We start from the raw sequence: 22,340 nt of genomic DNA on the forward strand, positions 1-22,340 counted from the left end.
TGGTTTTCAAGACTCCTAAAATTCTCAGATTTCTTTTTTTTTTTTTTTAATTTTTATTTATTTATGATAGTCACAGAGAGAGTGAGAGAGGCAGAGACACAGGCAGAGGGAGAAGCAGGCTCCATGCACCGGGAGCCCGACGTGGGATTCGATCCCGGGTCTCCAGGATCGCGCCCTGGGCCAAAGGCAGGCGCCAAACCGCTGCGCCACCCAGGGATCCCAATTCTCAGATTTCTTACAGCAATTATTAATCCAAAATAAAACAAACAATCCCCTCAACTGAGCACAAAAGAACAAACAGTTGTTCTCAGGTGCAGAGGATGTATCAATACCTCCACCCCCTCGTAAAGGAAAAATTTTTGGATATTTTTATTTTTCCTTATGCACATAGAAATTTTAAAAATGAACGGGGTCCTCTCAGGCCATAAAGCAGCCTTTCCACTTTCCCCAGGCAAGAAAACGTTCCGGGAACGCCAGGGAGGAGGCCACCTATTCAGTGTGATTCAAAAGGAACCCGAATGTCTGCTCTAAAAATACTCCTTTTAAATTGGGATAGTGTGGTAATGATTGCTAGGTAGGAGAAGTCATGAGCTCTGGTTTTAGGGCATTTAGTACCTTGTGGACTATTACTCAAAACAGGGCAAAGAGAAAGGAGGAAGAGATTGTGATGGACTTGCATGAAGTCTGAGACAGAAAGGGTAGGCCCAGCGTGGTACCCAAGCTTGTCCAGAAGGCCCTGGAGTCCCAGAGAACACTCTGAGGGACACCTGGAAGCTGGAGCTGATAGAAATGGTATGCACAGACCTGGCCTTCTTTACAAGCTCATCAGAGGCCATCCACCCCTCAGACTTGTCTCTGCTCAGGAGACGCACCTCTCCGCTCTACTATGTAATTCTAACCACAGGACAGCTAAGCAGATGAGTAGTAAGTGATTTTAAGGAAAAATAAAGAATGAATGTTCAAAACATAAAAATACAAAATCAAGTTTAAGTATTATCTGACAATAAATTACACGTCCTTAAATGATCCTACTTCTATTGTGTTATCTATCAATAAAAACTTTTAGTGGCTCCCGTTAGGGAGTGGGTCCAAAAATCTGGGGTTGTCCCAACCAGAATCCCCATCAAACTCTCCAACTCCATCTCCTTCTAACTACCTTCAAAAACCATCCTTCTCATCAAATACAGGAATCACATGTGGGACACACAATTGAAACAGGAAATTTTTTTCAAAATCATTTATTTTAATGGTACATTTGCCACCTCCAATTCTAAGCCAGAAACCATATGTCTGTTGAAATGTACTGCATAATCCAGGGAAATGGGACATGATGTGGAATATTTTACGTCTTCCAATTGTGGGGGAAACACACTAAATCCTTCCTTGAAAATGTTAACAGAATACAAGTGCTACTCACTCACTGATTTATTTATTTACTCAGAAGTGAATGATGGAAAAGCAAAAACCTAGTTATAGAGGTCAAGGACTAGCTGTCTACAGTCACATCAATGTGAAAAGTCTTGCATCCTTAAATCCCAGAATCCTTACTCGGGGTGGCCTCAGGCTCACCAGACACACCCCTGAACTCAGACTCAAGCTTCTGTGACTCTCTCTCAACCACCAGTTGTCATTAGCAATCTTTCTGATTCATTTCTGATTAGTCAGTTACACAGTCTGTCCTCAAAATGAGGATTCTTGTTTCATTAAAAAAAAAAATAGCTACATATATATATTGCTGTGTGTGTATATATATATAATATTTCATAAAATAGCAATACATATTTATGTATATATACACACACACATGAAAGACTTTGAGGAAAAAATTCTATAGCAAAATTTATATTTGAAAGTTATGCTTAAATGAATGTAGGCTACAATTTCAATTATAATTTAGCCACGCCTGCACCATCCTGAAATGGGTTAAGTTTGTTACAGGAGGACTGGAGGGGCAAAGAAGACAGGGGACGCGCGTGAGTGGGCAAGTTTTGTAAGCAAGGTATGAAATATTATTCTCTAACTCTAGAGATAAAATGTAATTCAAATTAAGGACTGACGGCTCCAACAAACCAGGAGTTTACATTTGAACTCCTCCACATACACAATTTGTTGAATGGTGTGCCCACAAAGGCCAAAATTATCATTAACCTGGACAAGCTTAACCAAGACACAGGCTCAAAGCCGTGGCTGAATTCATCTCACTAGTCCTTTAATAAATTAGAGATGAATTCTTGTGTTGTGGGGAGGATCACTGACTTTGGCATCAGACAGAGTTCAAATACAACCCCAGCTACCTCTGTAACCCAGGCAGACACCTAACCTACAGAACCTCTGACCCCAGCGTGGCAGACAGCAGGAGCACCACGGGAAGATGAAATGGAAGTGGCTGGAAGATGATACCTGGGGAAAAAGCCAAGGTAAGCCAAGCAGAGCAGCAGGAGTAAGAGCAGTGGTGGTAATGGGGGCAGGAGTGGGGTGGCGGGTGGCAGTAACCAGTAGCAGAAGCAGAACCAGCAACTCATTTACCGAGTGAGAATCACACACTGGGCACGGTGCGCTTCATCATCTCTTTCAATCAGTTACGGCAGTTTCCCGGGGTGGCTACTGTAGTTATCCTTACTCTATACATGAAGCAGAGTTCCACAGGTACAGGTAATGTACCCAAAGCAGTGAGTGACACAACTACCTCTGCTGTTCATTACTCTGCTATACAGATTATACGCCTGAAAACTATCCAGGTGTTTCCCAAGAGCAGCTAGTTTCATCTACTAATACCACAATTCACTGGAAAGGAAGACCGGAAAATTGTAGAGATGCAGACTCTCATTTCTGCTGCACCAACCATGTGGACTGATTTTGATTCATTTCAAAAACTTCTCACCAAGTAGTATGGAGTCAATGAACGGTGATACTTCCCAGCACTTTCCCTCCAGAGCCACCCATACTGTCACCATGATGCTCCAGGAGCTGCCAACAGACACTTAATGAACACACGCCCTGGTTCACTGACTGACCCTCAAGCATTTTTAAATCTGGCAGCCCCTAATCCAAGTGGACATTCTAAGTCAGCAGTTCGGGCCACAGCCCGGGCATTCCAAATGGAAGCACTGCAAGTGTCTCCACAGGGTTCTCTACTGAAGTTCCTCATCTGAACCACAAAACACAGAATATGTTTTCAGTTCTCACAAACAAGGGCACAGCACCATTCCAGATGCATAGGAAAAAAGTTAATTCATTGCATGTCCCTGCTGAGAAAAACTCTAATCTTTCTAATCCTATTAATCTGTGAAGAACATACAACTTTGAACACAGAATTACCCATTATTTCCTGAAAAGGAGTCAACAGGGAACCCAAGAGTGCTGCTGGACAGGAGACAGAGTGCTCTTGTTGAGCCCCCACACACACACACACACATCAGCACAGACACCATCAGCAGTGAGCCCGCAGGCCCTCCAGTCACCACACAAAGCTCAAACAAGCTCTGATCAGGGCCTAAAAGCATGAGTGTTCGCTGACCCTTGAACACCACAGAGGCTGGGGCATTCATCCCCACCACACAGTCAAAACTCCATGTTATCATTTCTGAGTCCCCGAAAACTTAACTACTAATAGCCTACCTGTTGACCAGAAGTCTTACCATTAATATAAATTGATTAACATGTATTTTGTATGTTGTATGTATTATATAGTGTGCTCTTACAATAAAGTAAGCTAAAGAGAAGAGAATGTTAAGAAAATCATAAGAACAGGGGTCCCAGATGGCTTAATCAGTTAAACGTCTAACTCTTGGTTTCAGCTCAGGTCATGATCCTGGGAATATGAGATCTAGTCCCATATCAGGCTCTGTGCTCAGCACAAAGTCTGCTTGAGGTTCCCTCTTTCCCTCTGCCCCCACCCCTGCTCCCAGGTGCATGCATTAGTATATGCATGCATGCATAGCCTCTCTCTAAAATAAATAAAATCTTTGAAAAAAAAGAAGAAAATTATAAGGAAGAGGAAATACATTTACAGGACTATACTTATTTTAAAAATCAGCATATAAGTGTACCTGCACAGTTCACACCTGTGTTGCTCAAGGGTCAGGTGCACATTCACCAGAGGGCAAGGTGGTGGCAGGGGCGCTCCAGGCAGAGAAAAGGACACATGCAAAACCATGAGATTACAGGGAAAGGAAGAAATGTAAGAAGTTCCATGTCGCCATAATGTGGTGACAGGGAGAAGAGGGAAGGGGTTGGAGATGAAGCTACATCATAAAGGGCCTTACCCACCACACCCCAGGATTTCACCGCGTCCTGTAACAGGCAATCTACGCCACTAAAACGGCAGGGTGCGATCCGTGCTGGCAACAGAGCAGCTAACAGAAAAGGGAAACACAGACATCTGAATGAGACTTTGGCTACTGCCCACTCATGTTCGTGGCAGCCTGACACACAAGAGTGTCTCTCAACAGGTGAGCAGATAAACTAAATGTGGCCCATGCACACAATCGAATAGGATTCAGCCTTAAAGAGTAAGGATGTTCTGACACGTGCTACGACGTGGATGAGCCTTGAGGGCACTATGTTCAGGGAAGTAAGCCAGTCACAAAAGGACAAAGACTGCACAATCCCACTTCCATGAGGTGCTCAGAGCCACTGAAATCATAGAGGGGGCAGTGGCTGCCGAGGCAGGGGGTGGGGGATCAGGGAGCTGCTTAAGCAAGGACAGTTTCAGTTTTGATGAAGTTCTGCAGGCTGGCCGCACAACAGTGTCAGTGTACATCACTAAACTGCACACTTCAACATGATGAAAATGGTGCATTTTGTGTGTTACGGATACATTATCCACGACGCTGAAAGATGGGCACAGCCAAAGTCTAGTCAAGGATGATGTGAGGGTAAAAGCAGAGCTGTGAAGAGGGTGAGCTCAGGGGACTCAAGCTGGTGCCCACAGCAAGGTCGTGGACCTGGGGGGGTGACAAGCAGAAAGGGACCTGAGGACTCTGAGCTTCCCCCCTCAGCAGATGCCATTACAGGAGTCAGCATACTAACTGGTAAGAAAATTTATTCACTTCCTGTGTGTTTTCATCTAAACAACTTTTTCTGGCCCCTGTGACGTGCCAAACACTGTCTGGGAAACGTGGCCACACCAGAAGAAAAAGAGAAGTCCATGCCCTCTTGAGGTCGCCAGCTCCGTGGCACACACATCTGCGTGCTGATGTGTGACACACTACAGGGTACAGCAAATGATGCAAGGAAATGAAAGCACTTCTCCTGTGGAAGGAAAGAAGACCGGCAGTGGCACATGAGCAGCTGCTCCATGAAGGGGGGCAGTGGCTACAACTTTTTAATAAATAAAAATGGAAACCGTTTAGTCTGGCAGCCTCATTTGGTTACATAATGGAGTTTAAAAACTGATCCTTCAACAGGAATATGGAAATTATAAAACTGAATATTAAAAATACAATTCAACCATGTATTATTCTCCTTGCGTTCAGGTATTCCTTACTGCAAAGTAATTTCCTAATTGACAACACTCTCCTTCGTGTCACTCATTTTAGGTAAAAAAAAAAAATACAAATACTTCTTTTTCTGCAACTGAAGTATGCATGGGGTGGGAGGGGCACTGGATTCATAAACATGGCCTTTAAACTGACTTTAAAAGCAGGAACCTTCCTTTTCGTTAAAGATATTAAAGAAGAAATACCACTTAACGAGACTACAAAGGAGTGTAAAAGCTTAATTGTTGGAAGCCAAATACATAGGAATTTCAAAACCACAGCAATTATAAAAATTGTGACTACAATCAAAAGATTAACATTTTTTAAAGTTTTTGATCATTAGATCTGTGATTTCTAAGTAAGTTTTATTTTTCCTGAGGCAACATTTCCAATAAGGCTAGAACACGTGCTATTGGAGTCATCCAGAGTACGGTGAATCATCTCCTTCCATCCTCTAATTTTACAGGCCGAGAAACTGAATCCGAACAAGGTAAAAAGCCTGGCTATGGTCACATAAAGAATTACCACCATGAGGAGGCAGGGAGCCACGGTCTCCGTGCTCCAAGGGCACTGCTTTTCCCACTATAGTAGCAGGGAGATCATGGACCAGTCCATTCTTTGTCTGAAATACCTATGGGAAATCTAGAAACGTGAGTGGATTATGTCCCAAATCATTACACCAGTGATGTGAACACAGGAGCACATTTCAAATACGCAAATATAACACACAGTAATCAAAGAACAAGTATAACATTTTGTTCTTAACGTTTCTGAGTTTGCCTTTACTGAATAATAGCGCCAACCTGGATCGTGCAGCCCAACGTAAATCATCGCCTGTTGTGGCTAAGCTGTAATGTTAACCAACCAATTTAAAACCATTACTGACACAGAAACATGTATTTAGAGATTCTGTGCCAACTAAGAAACCACATAGTTTTTCAGTCATGTGTACAGGATACTCTGTATGGAATGCTAAATACTCAAAACCACACTGGTTTTTGGGGTTACCTTTCTTGATTGCTCATTTTGGCATACATGGCTTTCACCAATTCCGGGCTTTTCAGAAAATGGTCTGTAATAATCAAGAACCTAAGAAAAAAGGAGGAGAAAGTGTGGTTACTAGAAACATAGTAAAACGGACATGGCCTTATCTACTTTATGGGCATTTTACACATAAAAGTACTTCTTTTTATCAAACTTTTGATATGTTGTAATCTTAAAATGTTTTAAGAGGTTCACATACCACTTTTCCATTAGTGGCTAAAAGAAAATAGAAACCCTCAAAATAAATTTCTCCAATTTTACTTTGGAAAAATTTATTGAAATGATTCAAACTTGTCAACTGGAGGGAAGGGCTTACTATAGGTCTATCTAAGTTCCATTTTAACTATAAAATGAAATTTAACTACAAGTTCAGGTATAAACAGAAACCATATTACACAGTTTACTCAGAAGGTTAAGTGCTAAAATTAACTGGAGAAATGGACATGTCCCACGTTTTATTTAAACACATGCCAACAAACTGGTAATGCACACTGGCTTGATTGCCTTGTCTGTAAGAGCTCTCGAGTTACCAAGAAAACATCCTCATTGTCAAGCAATGCACTCATCTCAACTCAGAGATCAACTTATGGAAACCCTGAGGCAAAGATTATAAGCCTACTTTTTCAAAGTACCACTGTGACAACTAAAAAGATTGAATAGTATTATTAATTAATTCTGAATCATACTGGCCAGAGGGCATCTGCAATCTTAAGAACTAAAGAATATACTGTTTATAACCAAGGTTATAGCAGTAAGAGTGACTGTAAAGCATTAAATGTATTTACGGACACAGTTTATTTAACCACTTAACAAAAAATATAATGAAAGTATGTATTTCAGTATGATAACCAAATGAAGCATATTAACTACCACAACACATTGTCACTCATAAAAACAAAATCTAAATGTGTCCTATTTCTTTCACAGCCCTCAAAATAACTGATTAGCACTTTGATATAAAATATTTCTAGGGGGGGATCCCTGGGTGGCTCAGTGATTTAGCGCCTGCCTTCGGCCTGGGGTATAATCCTGGGGTCCTGGGATCTGGTCCCGCATCGGGCTCCCTTGCATGGAGCCTGCTTCTCCCTCTGCTTGTGTCTCTGCCTCTCTCTGGGTCTCACATGAATAAATAAAAATATTTTTAAAAAATGTAATAAAATATTTCTAGTGGGGCCCTTGGGTGGCTCAGTGGGTGAAGCGTCTGCCTTTTGGGTCAGGTCATGATCTTGGGGTCCTGGGATCGAGTCCCACATAGGGTTCCCTGCTCACTAGGGCATCTGCTTCTCCCTCTGCCTCTACCCCTCCCCGAGGCGCTAGAGCTCTCTCTCTCTCAGATAAAATTTTTAAAATAAAAATAAAATATTTCTAGTAATAATGGATATAATCAAAATTCTCCATTTTCATACCAGTTTAGGAAGGTCATCAAACTGCAACAACAGAAATTCATGCATTTTAAGCCAGGTATACAAAAGTGATCCTAAAGCTCATTCATGATTCAGCTTTCTGGAGCTCAAAACATTTTCCCAGACACACATCCATTCAAAAATGCAATGTTCCAGGACACCTTGGTGGCTCAGTCGGTTGAACATTGGACTCTTGATTTCAACACAGGTCATGATCTCAGGGTTGTAGGATCGAGCCCTATAACAGACTCCACATGGGCATGGAGCCTGCTTAAGATTCTCTCTCTCCCTCTCCTGCCTGCCCCCAGCGCTCACTCACTTTCTCCCATAACACAAATAAATAATAATAAATAAAAAGGATTTTAAAAAGTATAATATTCCAAAACTGTGCTGGGACCTAGGTCACTATCTATATTCCAAAATGCTAACAGTGGAGAAAGGCCTGCACACAAATAAAGAATTAGACAAAAATGTCTTAGGGGCAATACACATACTTTGTGAATCAGAGAAATAACAAAGCTGATCTAACCAGAGAGCCAGGGCAGGAGGCTCAGGAAGCTGGAGAAGGGTTTTGTGAGTCCCTCACTGAAAGGGGAGGGGACAGCATTCAAATTACAGGTGACAGGGGCACCTGGGTGGCTAGGTCGGTGAAGCATTCGCCTTGGGCTCCGGGTACAATCCCAGGGTCTTAGGACTGAGTCCTGTATCGGGCTCCTTGTTTCACGAGGCGTCTGCTTCTCTCTCTCCCTCTGCCCCCCCCCCTACTCATACTCTGTGTCTCTCAAAAATAAAATACTAAAAAAAAAAAAAAAAAAAAAAAAACCTTCAAATTACAGGTGATAAGGATTTGGAAAACAGGACAGCCATGAACTCAGGGAGCTATACCAGGAAAATATGATGAGATTTAGAGAGATTCAGGATGGAAAGCTTCCATGTTGCAATGCTACTGGGCCCCAATGGTGGGCTCTCGTGTCCCTGAGCCAAGGCTCCATGATGACCACACCCTCCTCCATGACACCAGCCAGTGTCCTCTCTTTCTGATCAATTTTGCTGATGTTAAAGAGCCCATCTTGCCTTGGTTAATTTTTTCTATCGATTTGTTTCCTGTGTCGCTGCTGGCAGCCCTGATTCCGTATCATTTCCTTCTTCCTGCTGACTCAGGTGGTTCTGTGCTCTTGTCAGTCTTTACTAAGTAGAACTTTCACAAAGGTCACTGCTTTCAGACCTTTCTTCTTTTCTGCTAGAAACTTTTAAAGCTATAAATTTCCCTCCAAGCATTGCTTTATCATACAAATTCTGTATCTTCATTATCCTTCAGTTCAAAAGGCTAATTTGCCCTGTGATTTCTTCTTTGGCAAACTAATTATTTAAATGAGCTAATTTCTGAAAACTTGGTATGTTTTCTTGGTATCATCTGATTATGGTTTTCTAATGTGCAATGAGGTCGGAGACCACATACTCTATATTTTTTATCCTTTTCATATATTTACTGAGACTTTTTTATAGCACAGACTACGGTCACTCTTGGTGAACATTACACATGCAGCTGGAAAGTGGATTTTACAAGTGTTGAGATAACACTCTAAGACATCACTCCGTGAAGATGTTCTGAGATCTCAAAACGTAAATGATACAATACTGGATGAAAGCCTTAGTAGACCAAAGACCTTTATAGCTATTACCAGAAATCTACAGCACATAAGGAAGAATGACAACTTCAGTTACTAAAACATCAAAAATTTATATCTATAAAAAAAGCCACATGAAAAGGCAAAAGACAAAGAAGTAAGAGAAAATATTTGCATTTTATTTTACACAAAGGACCACTGGCCCCAATTTAGAAAATAAGCCTACCTATAAAGAAGGATAAGACTGACATCCAAATGGAAAAATGGGTAAAGAAAATGAAACATACATATAAGAAAAACAGGCTCTTCAACATATAAAATGATCCTCAACCCCTTAACAAGAAAAATAGAAAATAGAAGTCTATAATGATACCATTTTAAATGGTGGCAGGACTGGCAAATCCAACACTGGGATGGTACTCCGTTAGCAGTGATGGAGGAAACCAGATCCTTGTAAATCACCAAGAGGAGTATATAATAGTCCAACAGCTATGAAGGACTACTTGGCAGTGTTTGTTAAAATATAAAAAAGCATGTTCCCTTTGACCTAGCGATTGCCCTTACGAGTTATTGGACAGTAATACCTGCTCATGTGCAGTATGACATACGTATGAACAAGGCTGTTCCCTGCCCCATTCCATAGTTACAGAACACTGGGAACCTAAATTTCACGAAGAAAGGATTGTTTAAATAAATCGCAATATATTCATATAGTGGAACATAAAAGAAAGATAAAGTTCTTTATATATTTATATGGAAAAGATCCTGAAAATATTTGGTTAAAAAAGCAAGAGGCTCAGGAATGCCTGGGTGGCTCAGTTAGTTAAGCACCTGACTCTTGTATTTAGGCTCAGGTCATAATCTTGGGGTCCTGGGATTGAGCCCCATATTGGACTCTACACTCAGCATTGAGTCTGCTTGAGATTCATTCTCTCTCTCTCTCTCTCTTACCCCTCTCCCTGCTCACACAATCTCAATAAATAATATCCTTTTACTATATATATATATATATATATATATATATATATATATATATATATATAAATTTTTAAAAGCCAGAAGGCTCAACAGAGTGTTGAAAAGAGCAAGCAGGTCACCTGTCTAGGGGCTAGGGCTGGAGGAACTAGGGGGGTGGCTGGAAGGGAAACTACACTTTCTGATACTTGAACTATATGAAAGTACTATCAAGGAATTAAACATGTATTTAAGTATATGCTAGAAAATTCATCTCAAATTTATTTCTGCCTCACAGACACCGTGCTAAGGAGTGAAAGCATGGCCATCTCTTAGTGGGACATCATCTGGTGTCCTTGGCAGCTCGACTTCCCAGGAAGAAAGGCAGAGACAGTGGAGAACTCAGGTATGCTCTATCTTACCAGAAGTTATTTCTGTTTCTCTAAAACAGCTTAATAATAAATCTGAGTCTCTTCTCAAAGAAAAACACAAAGAAAAGATGAAGTCACTTCATGTCCCTGTCACTGCAATGCAGTAACACAGTAATTCAAGTCACCTAAAGTCTGATCCCTAAAATGCAGTCCTTACCACTTCCTGCAGAGACCGCGCACACAGATCAGGTCACAGACTACACACGCTGCCAGGACACCCCTCCCCCACCACCGGGTCAATGCCATGCCTGCTCCTGATACAAGCCGCCCTTAACCCAGAGTTTCAGCCTCCCATTCTCTGAAGGGTCCCCCCCACCCCAACCCCGCAGCCCCACACCAGGCAAACTCCCAGCACCCCATGCCCCATCTTCTGGAACTTCCATGCTGGCTACACTCCACGATGTCTCCAATTAGATGCAGAGTGGGCATCTTAAATTCAACACAGCCAGAACAGAACTCTTGATCTCCCCACTGCCACTCAACCACCCACCAGCTAACAAGCCCAGAACCCAGCCTGTGCCCCTGCCTTTCCTCTCCCAATCTCACCCCACACACCCCATCCTGCATGAAGCCTCACTGGCTCTCCCAGCAGAGAACAATCATTCTGCATGTGTCTCTCCACCTCCACTGCTGCCCCAGCATCCAAGCTGCCCATGCCTCTTACCTGGACTACAGCTGCCTCCATTCGGCCCTCTCCCTCCCCTACGGCTCGGTCTCCACCTAGTGGCCAGAGGGATCTTTTAAAATGAAAACCAGAGGGCGCCTGGGGGGCTCAGTCAGTTAGGCCTCTTGGTTTTGGCTCAGGTCATGATCTCGGGGTCATGGGATGGAGTCCCATGTCAGGCTCTGCACTCGGCAGGGAGTCTGCTTGAGTTTCTCTCCCTCTCCCTCCGCCACTCCCACACTCATGCACGCACAGGCATGCATTTTCTCTCTCTCTCTCTCTCTCTCTCTCTCTCTCTCTCTCTCTCTCTCAAAAAAAAGAATAAATCTAAATAGATAAATGCAAGCAAACCATGTCTGTACACACACTGCTCAGAACTCTCCAATTACCTCCATGGCACCCATGGCACAGAGAAGACCAACCACCTCTTCCTGGTTTACAAAGCCCAATGTAACTGGCCTCTAGTACCACCCCCACCCCCCACCCCCCGACCAGACTGCATGTCCCATCCATTATGCTGAAACCACCCTGGTCCCCCTGTCCTGCAACAGAGGCCTCTGCTGGGGGTTCTTTGCACTCTGGGTGTTCGCTGCTCCATGTTCTTCCCAACCTGTCTCTGCCTTTACCCACAGGCTGGCGAGTGTCTTCTCAGCTCAAAGGCCACAACCTCAGCAAAGGCCTCCTTGATCTTCCAATTCCAAAGTAGCACCCAGCCCCTCCAGGCCCCCTTACCCCACTGGAGTACTCCATCAAGACCAAATGATCTTCTTGGTTTTCTTCACAGGGTCTATCCCCCCTCCAATCATATTTAAATTACTACTAATAAAATAGCAAATACTATATCCCATTTACTGTGAGCCAAGCATTGCTCTAAAGAATAACTCAGTATACAAAACATAGTGTGTATTTTTCTTCAAAGCATTCATCTGGCATGTTACATGTTTATTTGCAAGGGCTTTTCATTATCTGTCTCTCCCTAAAACATAATGTCTTAATTTTGAATCTCCAGTGCTGTCAACAGTATTTGGCACACTTCAAATGTGCCACTCAATCAATGACCAGTGACTTAATTAAATAGATAATGTTTAAAGTGAGCATTGGTAAGTTTTTTGAGCCTCCGACAAGCCTGCAAAGAGTAGGACGGGTGTTAAACTCCCAAGTTCTCCAAGATAAAAGCATATCAGATCCTCAGGAAAAGGGCAATTATTCCTTGCATGGAGCCCAAAGTCCCTCATCCTGTGCCACGGGGGCCCCCTGCCACAGCATCCTTGTGGCAGACTTGAAATAAGTCAGAGCAAAGCTGCTTCAGTACTGCTCCCATAAGCCAGGCCCTGCCCAAACCAGCGAGACACACATGGGAACTCAGTTTGGCAGGTCAACCTAAGAAAAACTTTGATGGGTTCCTACAGAGGCACAGATGGACTGTTCATTTCTCAGATTTTCTTTGAGTTCTTGGGTTACTCAGGTAAGTACTGGGTGGCAATGACATCAAGCACATACTCACTGGGCTACCAGTCAAATATAAAACTATATGCTTTAAAAGTCACCAAAGCTCAATACTGGCTCACTGGCTTTAACCAAAAACTATTAAAACAGAAAGCCATCAGAGTCAAGGGCAAGAATGACATCTTCCCATGATGCTAAATACAAGAGGGTGGAAGAAGTACTACCATTCATGGCTCAGAGCGACAGCAAGATAGACAGTGTTGTTAGCCAACACTCCTCATGCCAAACCAACAACTCCGGTGAGTTTCCAATACGCCTTTAAACACATGAACGTGAAGGTCAAAAGCCTGAAAACATCTAATCTAAAACCACTCTCTTCATTGAAGAAAAAAGAACATATGGCAAGAGGCCCACAAAGGTTGAGTGTCCTGGGAAGGCCGGTCAGCTATCCAAAAGTCAAGATGAATCCTCCATCTCTGACTTCAATGGTTTCCCTGAAAAATGTTCCCCTTTATAGACTATTCCCTGAAAATGCTGCCCTTTGCTCAAGTAGTCCTTCTGGAAAAAAAATTTCAGGAGAACTCAGGGTCTGGTTCTTCTTGTGACTTCAGTTCAAAATGGTCAAGGATAAAATTCCTCCATTTTTTTTTTCTTGTTAAAGATTTTATCTTTAGGTAACCTCCACACCCAAAGTGGGGCTCAAACCTACAACCCCGAGATCAAGTTGCACACTCCACCAACTGAGCCAGCCAGGTGCCCTCTCCATTCTTTTCTTCACTCAATAAGAGGAAATTCCACTAGTGAGTGAAGACAGGGGCACTTTTACTGTAACTGTTTGGAAGACAAGAGTAACTGTCACATTCAATTTAAGCAAAAGGCAGAAGAAAGCATTCTGTATGAACATCCATACAAACAACTGGAATTTTTTGCTACATCACCTTATGGCATAACAATTAGTGTAGAATATGGCAAATACACACACAAAGCAATGAGGATGAGATGCCAGCGGGAGGGAGAGATTTTTTTTTTGCAACTGGAAAGTGGTAAGTGCATGACTGTCAATTATGGGTAAGTTTGTGTTAGTTGCTGAAATTGCCTTTTTAAAAATAATACATTCTCTATCCCAGCATACTGCATAAAGTTACAAGTAAAATTCTCAACTTTCACTCAGAATTCACTGCATTTACTTTCTCACCAAACATCTGCTCAAGGGAAACCAAAGACGAAGATGAGAGACCCAATCACATTCAATGTTTTCTAAGTTACAGACTAAATTTGTGATTAAATTCTTTTGCAGAACAACTATGTCTGTAAATTCAGAAATTCTGTGGCAGTACTGTGTGAGGGAGGTGGGGTCCCACTAATCTGAAACCTAAAATGCCACAAGGACATCCAGAGACCGTAAGATTCAAATAACACTCCAAACTTTATGGAAAATAGAACAAATGGTCTTGGGGGAGTGTCACAAATATATTCTAGCAAAGGCAGAAAGTGGAGTAGAAGGGGCAACAGAGAAACAGATTTATTTTACAAAAAGAAAAAACTAGAAATGTGATACTTTTGCTAAGTCCTGAATTTCTCTCACACGCACACTCACGCACACACACATGTTGAATTCTGTCCCTCTGTGTGCACAAGGGTCACAGGCTTGCTTCAGCTACTACTTTCTGTTTCTGGTGCCAAAACTGACTCATGCAGGCCGTCAGAGGCAAAACTCCTGAGTCTAATCTTAAAATTCATCATTTAAATGTGATTACAGAAAAGCTAACATTCACAAATCAAGCTGTTGATGCCAAAGCACTGACCACATTTTTACATCATTTTCCATACTGGCTAAAACCCAAAATGCATGAAGGTCTTTCTTTCCATCTCCTCCTTTCTCTTGAACTTCCTCATTTATCACTGGTATTAAAGCATGTGAACAGTTACAGACAGATTAATTATCATCTGCAGTGCAGGGTTTCTATGCCATGTAGAAAGTGTCAAAAGCGATCTCGAAGTTTCAAGGAACATACGTTAAAAAAAAAAAAAAGATCAGTATGCCGTTGGTAAACAGAGGTATTCCTAAAGTCAAGGTTTTAGGGAAAAATTTTTCAAATGAGAGCTATTTATTATTTCTATTTCCATATAAGCATACAATATCAATGCTACACTTATGAATGAAATAGATTTCGGTAACTGTGAAAACCTAAAAAATGTTTTTTACACCTCACTAATGAAATGAAGAATCTGATTTAGACATGCTCCAGATAATGAATGCTCTCCTATTTGTTCCGGTTTCTGGGAAATCCAACCCGCAAGCTGCTTCCTACGGCAATCTAGACAAAGCTCACAGAGCAACTAAAAAGTATCTCCTATCAGACAGGTAAATAACAGCTTCTGGGGCTTGAATGTGAGTAACGTAAGGCAGAAAATTCTACTAGAAAACAAATGAGTTATAATCTCTGAAAAAGACATTACAGCCAGCCAGGATCTCCAAGGCACCTTCTCTGGGCTGTGGGATTTAGATGAATTCAAACGCCCAAACCCAACCCTTGGATTCATCTCGGGTTATCTAAGAGCATGAAAACATCTTTCACACCTACAAACAAAAGGAGCAAACATTTTTAGAAGGACATTATCCCAATAATTCAAATGCGCCCACACTTTTCCTGTGTTTCTGGTGTACCTAAACAAAAAGACCCGGTTATTGAAACCTTACATTTGTCCTTTTCCAAGAAAAGACACCAAACCCATGAATTCTAACACCATGCAGTTTTGTACTTTTTTTCATCAATCCCATAATGTTAGCAGGTGGGAGGGCAAAGAGTGGGTGCTCTCTAATTTTCAGAGATGGGTTCATATTTAACAATAAAAAGCAACAATTTTGTCAGAAGCCTCTGGATGCTGGCACAACTCATTTTATCGTGCTTTACTGTGCTAAGCAGGTAATGTGTCCTTTACAAAATGAAGGATTGCGACAAGCCTGTATCTGCAAGTCTCTCAGGACCAGTTGTCTAACATTTGCTCACTTCATGTCTCTGGTCACACTCTGGTAATTCTCACAATATTTCAAACTTTATTATTATAATTTTTTATGATCTGTGATCAGTGATTATCATTCAATGAAAGCTCAGATTATGGTTAGCATTTTTTTAGCAATAAAGTGTTTACAAATTAAGGTATGTACACTGTTTTTATAAGAGATAATGCTATTGCACACTTACTAAATCGCACTATAGTGTAAATGTAGCTTTTACATGCACTAGGAAACCAAAAATTTCATTTGACTCACTTTGCTCCAGCATCTGGAACCAAACCTGCAATAAATATTTCTGTACACCTGTATTTCATGATGCAATTTTGCTTAGCAAATGCAGAGTTCCTCTCACACAAACTGGTGTCAGTGATGTGTGGTGGAAGACATCAGCTACTCCCAGGACTTCCCATTCCTTTTCCTGGCTACTTCACCTCCTGGCCTCTGAGAACTCTAACTTGAGCTATTCTGAAGTGGATTTCATCTTTTGCCCTTTACTCCATGCTGCTAGATTACTGGTGGCTAACACACAGATCTAAGATACTTAACAAAAGCAAAAGAATTTGGCTATAAAAATTTTTTCTAAGTAAGCAGACGCTAATGATTCATCCACCCTGCTTACAAAACATCAGCATCCAGAGGCAGGTAATCTAAGTCAAGCGCAGTATCAGGATGTTTTCATGCACCAACTTGTGTTTGCGTGCAAATGGTAATTCAAATACAAATAAACGTTCAGAAATATAAATAATTTAAAAATTAGGTATAATTTCAATAGAATAACAAAGTTTACACTTAAAGAGACCCAAACTAAGAAAGCTGATACCTCGCTTTTGGAATGCAAATGCACTGCTGGCAGCTCAAGGCTTCCCACCAGGATACACAACTTATGTATGCCCTGAACGCGGTGACCACTATGTGAAAACATGCATAAAAATACATCCTAAGGGAAAGAAAGGAACATGACAAAAAATCATTTTTGGTGATTTTTACAACGATGAAGGGGTCAACTCCTTAAGACCTAACAGTTACAAATATATACGTGTACCTAACAACGAAGCCTGGAAATAAGAGTATACATACAAAAGCCAACAGATCTGACTGGAGCAACAGAAGACAGTCTGCTTCCAGGAATGAGAAGAACAGGTGTACTGTATAGAAGACCAAGAAACAGAAGGGCCAACAGGCGTCTACACAGCACCTCACCAAAACCCAAATCTGCAATACTCTCAAACACGTGTGGGACAGTCTCCAAGACACACCAGGTGCTCGGCCATAAAACACACTATATTTAAAAATTAAAAACAGAATTTTAAAAAGTGTGTTGTCTAACCACAATGGAATGAAACTAAAACTCAATAGCAAAAGGAAATTCAGGAAATACACAAACATGGGAAATTGAACAAGTCCTATATAACCAACAGGTCAAAGAAAAAAGTCACAGGGAAATTAGATATAATTTGAGATGGATTAAGATGAAAATATGTGAGATACAGCTAAAGCAGCTCTTCGGAAGGAATTTATAAATGTAAATACCTACATAAAAAAATCTCATCAATAACCAAACCTTCTAATTTCTTCACTGAAAGAAGAGCAAACTAAACCCAAAGCAAGAAGGAAGGATAAATAAGGATCACAGCAGAAATAAATGAAATAGAGAATAGGAAATCAACAGAAAAAAAAAAAAAAGGAAAGGAAAGGAAAGGAAAGAAAAGAAAATAAAAAAGAAAAGAAAAGAAAAAGAAAATCAATGAAACCAAAAGTTGGTTCTCTGAGAAAAGCAAACGTTGACAAAAATTAAGCTACAATAACCAGAACATAGACTGAAATTACTAAAATCAGGGAACAAGTCTACCAACCTCACATAAATAAAAGGGATTCTAAGGGAGTAATATCAATAACTATGTACCAACATATCAGACTGCCTCAGCCATGTGGACAAATTTTGGGAAAGAGACAAACTAGTCAAACTGACCCAGGAAGAAGTAAAATATCTACACAGTCTTATAAGAAGCTGAGATTGGATGAGTTATCAAAAAACTCCCCACAATTTAAAAAAAAAAAGGCCTAGGACCAGAGGGCCTCAATGATTAATTCTACCAAACAGTTAAAGAAAAATTAACACCAATCCTTTACAAACTTTTCCCCAATAACAAAAACAAAAGCATAAGAGAAAGGAACACCTCTTACCTCATTCTGTGAGGCAAGTGTTAGCCTGATACTAAACCAGACAAAGGCACCCCCCAAAAAAACTACAGCCCAATATGCCTTATCAACACAGAAACAAACATCCCTAACAAAACATGAGCAAGCCAAAGCCAGCAACATATGAAAATTATATACCATGAGCAGGTAGGATTTATCCCAGAAATGACAAGTAGTCATTTGCCTGGGTGGCTCAGTCTGTTGTGTCTGGCTTTTGATTTAGGCTCAGGTCGTGATCTCACGGTCATGAGACCAGGCCCCATGTCAGGTTCCATGCTCTCAGCATGGAGTCTCCTTATACATTCTCCTTCTCCCTCTGCCTGCTCACTCACTCTCGCTCTCCCCATCTTTCTCAGAAAAATATAAAAATAAAACAGAACTAATCACTGTAATACACTATAGTAATAGGAAAAGGAACAACAACCTCAACAGATGCAGAGCACTTGATAAAATCTAACAGCCCTTCAGGATAAAAACATTCAAAGAACTAAGAGTAAGTACAGGAAAATCCCTCATCCTGAGGAAGGGTAACCACGGAGAGCCATTCTTTACACTAGGTGGTAAAAGCCTTCCCCCTGACATCAGGAGTGTGACACAGAGGTCTGTTCTTCACATCTATTCAGCATGGGACTAGTCAGAGCAACTAGGTAAGGAAAAGAAAGAAAGGGAACCTGATTGGAAAGAAAAGAGGAAAACTATCTCTTTGCAGATGACATGATCCTACATAAAGTCCTAAAAAAATAAAAATAAAAATCACAAAAGATTATCAGAACTGATAAATGAGTTCAGCTCAGGTTGCAGGATATAAAATCAACAAACAAAATCAATCGTATTTCTATACACCTGCCATTAACAATCCATGGACGAAAATTAAGAAAACAATTCCCTTTAAATAGTACCAAAAATAAAATACTTTGAATTAACTGAACTAAAGATATGTAAAGGCTTATACACTAACACATGACGGAACTGAATAAGGCCCAAATAAATGGAAAGATACCCCTAACACATGGATTGGAAAACTCTATCTAGTTAAATGGTAATATTCCTCAAACTGATCTACAGATCCACATAATCTCTATCAAAACTCTAGCTGCTTCTCTGAACAAACTAAAAAGCTGATCTAAAATTAATATAGAACACAAGGGACCCAGAACAGCCAAAGAAAATCTTGAAAACAAAAAAAAAAAAAAAGAAAATCTTGAAAACACAGAACAAAGTTGGAAGACTTAAAAAGAGTTTCTGATTTAAGACTTACACAAAGCTACAGTAATGACAGTGAGGTGCTGATATAAAAGAGAAAACAGAATGCAAAAAAAACCCAAAGTCAAGACACACAAAAAAATCAAAGACCCTGAACAGATCCTCAGGGAGCTGTAGGGCAACAAGAAAAAACTAAAGTTTGTGTCACTGGAGTACAGGGACCGCTCCGAGGGCCATAGTGGCCTCCCACATGTGCACACAGGCCACATGGACAAAAGCCCAATAACCTGAGATCCTCCCAGAACTCAAGGATGGGAAGTCTGAGGCGGTGTCCTTCCTGCCCCATGGGAGGCTGCCAGGGACAGTCAGATAAGGTGCCCTTCTGATGAGATACAGAGCTATCTGCCCACCCCCTCAGAATGTGAAAGTGCTCCAAGCAACGGGGCATCTCCAAATGGTCACCCTGGTCTTCTGGCCCCTTGTCAGCACGTGGGAAGAGGATCAGGGCTTCTCCTTCTCACTGTCCACAGAAGTAACAAACTGTCTAAATCTAACAATAGCCTGTGGTATCTTTACCAGTCACAGTCAGCCTCAGCCTTGGCCTTCTGTGACCTGACACAAGGCCCTCAGAACAGAGGAAAGAACACAAGGCTGCAAATGTATTCGAACAAATAATGGCTGCAAACTCTCCCAAATTTGGCAATAGAAACTTAAAGATTCAAAAAGTCAAGAGAATCCAAAAAAGGTATACCCAAAGAAATCCATACCAAGACATCATAATTAAACTTCAGAAAAGACAAAGAAAAATCTTAAAAGCAAAGGAGAGAGAAATGAAGCATTATGTACAGAGATGGGGGATGGACAGACACAACAATCTGGATGACAGTGATTATCTCATCTGAACAGAAGCACACAAGACTCATATCAACATCCGATCCTTAATGAACCACCTGGTACAGCCACAGCAGCCTGACCTGGACGCCCCAGAAGGGCTGTGTGTTCTCAGGCTGTGTCCCAGTCCTCACAACCTCACTTCACCTCTGCCCAGCCTCTAGGTGCTGCTGAGAAACTTTTCTTACTTTGTCAGCATGTGTTAAGTTTTATTTCATTGTTCAGTTATTATAATTCAAACTCTTACTCTGCAAGGAAAGTGATCTGTTGGGATGTTCTTAAGCAATCAAATTTCTAACAAGATACTTACGGCCATTCAGATTCAGGCTGCTTTTGGTGAGCTTCAATGACATCGATGGCAATGTTCAAATTTTCTTCCAGTTCTTTCATTCTTTCAGAATTCAGGGATGTGAACAAAATCATTGATGAGTAGGCAACAATTTTTTTGTCGGGATGATTTAAGCAAGACCTTCCAAATAAAGAAATGATGGTGTGAGCCCTACTCAGCAATATGATAAAATATGATTATGATACATACATAATAATCCTCCCATTAACAAATTGAGTGCCTACTTATGTTTTTAAGGATCTGATGAAGAATTACAACACTTTGAAACAAGTACACCATTTACTGTAAAAATAGCAATATAAAATGAGTCACAGCACAAAGCATCCAATATTAAAAATGCAGCTAACTTAAGACTCAAAAGTAAAAAGCAAATACCATCCAATTAAAGAAAAAGATAAAAGGATTACATTTATAAAGCACTAAGACTTTCACTCTTGCTAGAAAAAAAAGATCAAAGGCAAAACACACTACGCCCTTAACTACAGGCATTTCTTCACTAGTTATAAGGGACAGAACGTGTAGGGGGAAAGACGGTATACTGGCAAAAGAGAATGTGGAGCCAAGAGACCCAGTGGGAGTCCTGCTTCACCCCCTACCCCATCAGCTGTGTGATCTCAGGAAGGTCAATGATTTATCGACTATCAATAATATTATGGGTCGTGGCAGGATTTGCTTTTTCAGTTAAACTTCATAATACTCTTCTGGAGGAAACATTATCCTTATATTACAAAGACTGTGTTGACTTTACTTGCCTAAGGGCACAAAGCCAGTGCCTCCCAAAGCAGGAATTCAAATTTGGTTATATTTGTCTCACAGATATATGTGAAGTCAAATAACCTCCTTCCATGTGTTTTCTGATATAAAAATGGAAGACAATGACCTCCGTGGCCTATCTCAGGGGCTTCAGGGAGGATTGGATTTGATGCCATCAGTAAATCCACCACTCACGGGCACCTGGGTGGCTTACTGGCTGAGCATTTGCCTTCAGCTCAGGTCGTGATCCCGGGGTCCTGGGATTGAGTACTGCATCCGGCTCCCTGCAGGGAGCCTGCTTCTCCCTATGCCTCTCTCTGTGTATCTCTCATGAATAAATACAATCTTTAAAAAAAACAAAAAAACTGCCGTGTAAATTATCGTAACTTCTCTGACTGCCCTGTTGAACAGCCTCTCCTCTATGTTTCTGTGATATCTAGATTGACCCTCACTGTATCTGTTCTTACACTATGGTGTGCTCGCCTATTCCTTTATTTCCCCCAACAAAGCATGGGTTTCTGGGGAGTAATAAACATATCTATATTACCCATATTCCACTTACCAGCTCAGAACCTCACAGATATTAGGTGTCTAAAATGTTTTAGAAGCATGAATTCTCAAAAATGAGTAATTTCTATCTCTGGAGCTTGAATTCCATAATGCTTTCCTTCCACCCAAGCTTAATTATCATTAATCGTAAAGATTTGGTGCCTTCAACTCTAATTATTTGTAGGAATTTGCAAGCCGGTTATAGACTCAGTGAGCTGTATCTGCTTATATCAAGTTTATCTGATCCTGACATCAGCCCTTACACAGAGCCCAGGGCACCTCTACAACTAGACCCACCAACAAAACCACTCTGAGTTCTCTTGTCAA

The 22,340-nt window shown here is 41.1% G+C and overlaps 1 protein-coding gene across 1 annotated transcript in view; it reads right to left on the reverse strand.

Moving 5' to 3' along the window:
• Nucleotides 1-22,340, reverse strand: part of ATXN10 (ataxin 10) — a 162,101-nt gene that overhangs the window by 100,154 nt on the left and 39,607 nt on the right. The window contains exons 5-6 of the mRNA XM_055329051.1: nucleotides 20,673-20,831; nucleotides 6,489-6,569 (exon numbers count right to left, since the gene is read on the reverse strand). Coding sequence (XP_055185026.1) covers nucleotides 6,489-6,569; nucleotides 20,673-20,831 — 240 coding nt within the window. The remainder of the gene's footprint in view (nucleotides 1-6,488; nucleotides 6,570-20,672; nucleotides 20,832-22,340) is intronic.

This window comes from Nyctereutes procyonoides, unplaced genomic scaffold, assembly GCF_905146905.1.
Source record: "Nyctereutes procyonoides isolate TBG_1078 unplaced genomic scaffold, NYPRO_anot_genome, whole genome shotgun sequence".
Taxonomy (NCBI): domain Eukaryota; kingdom Metazoa; phylum Chordata; class Mammalia; order Carnivora; family Canidae; genus Nyctereutes; species Nyctereutes procyonoides.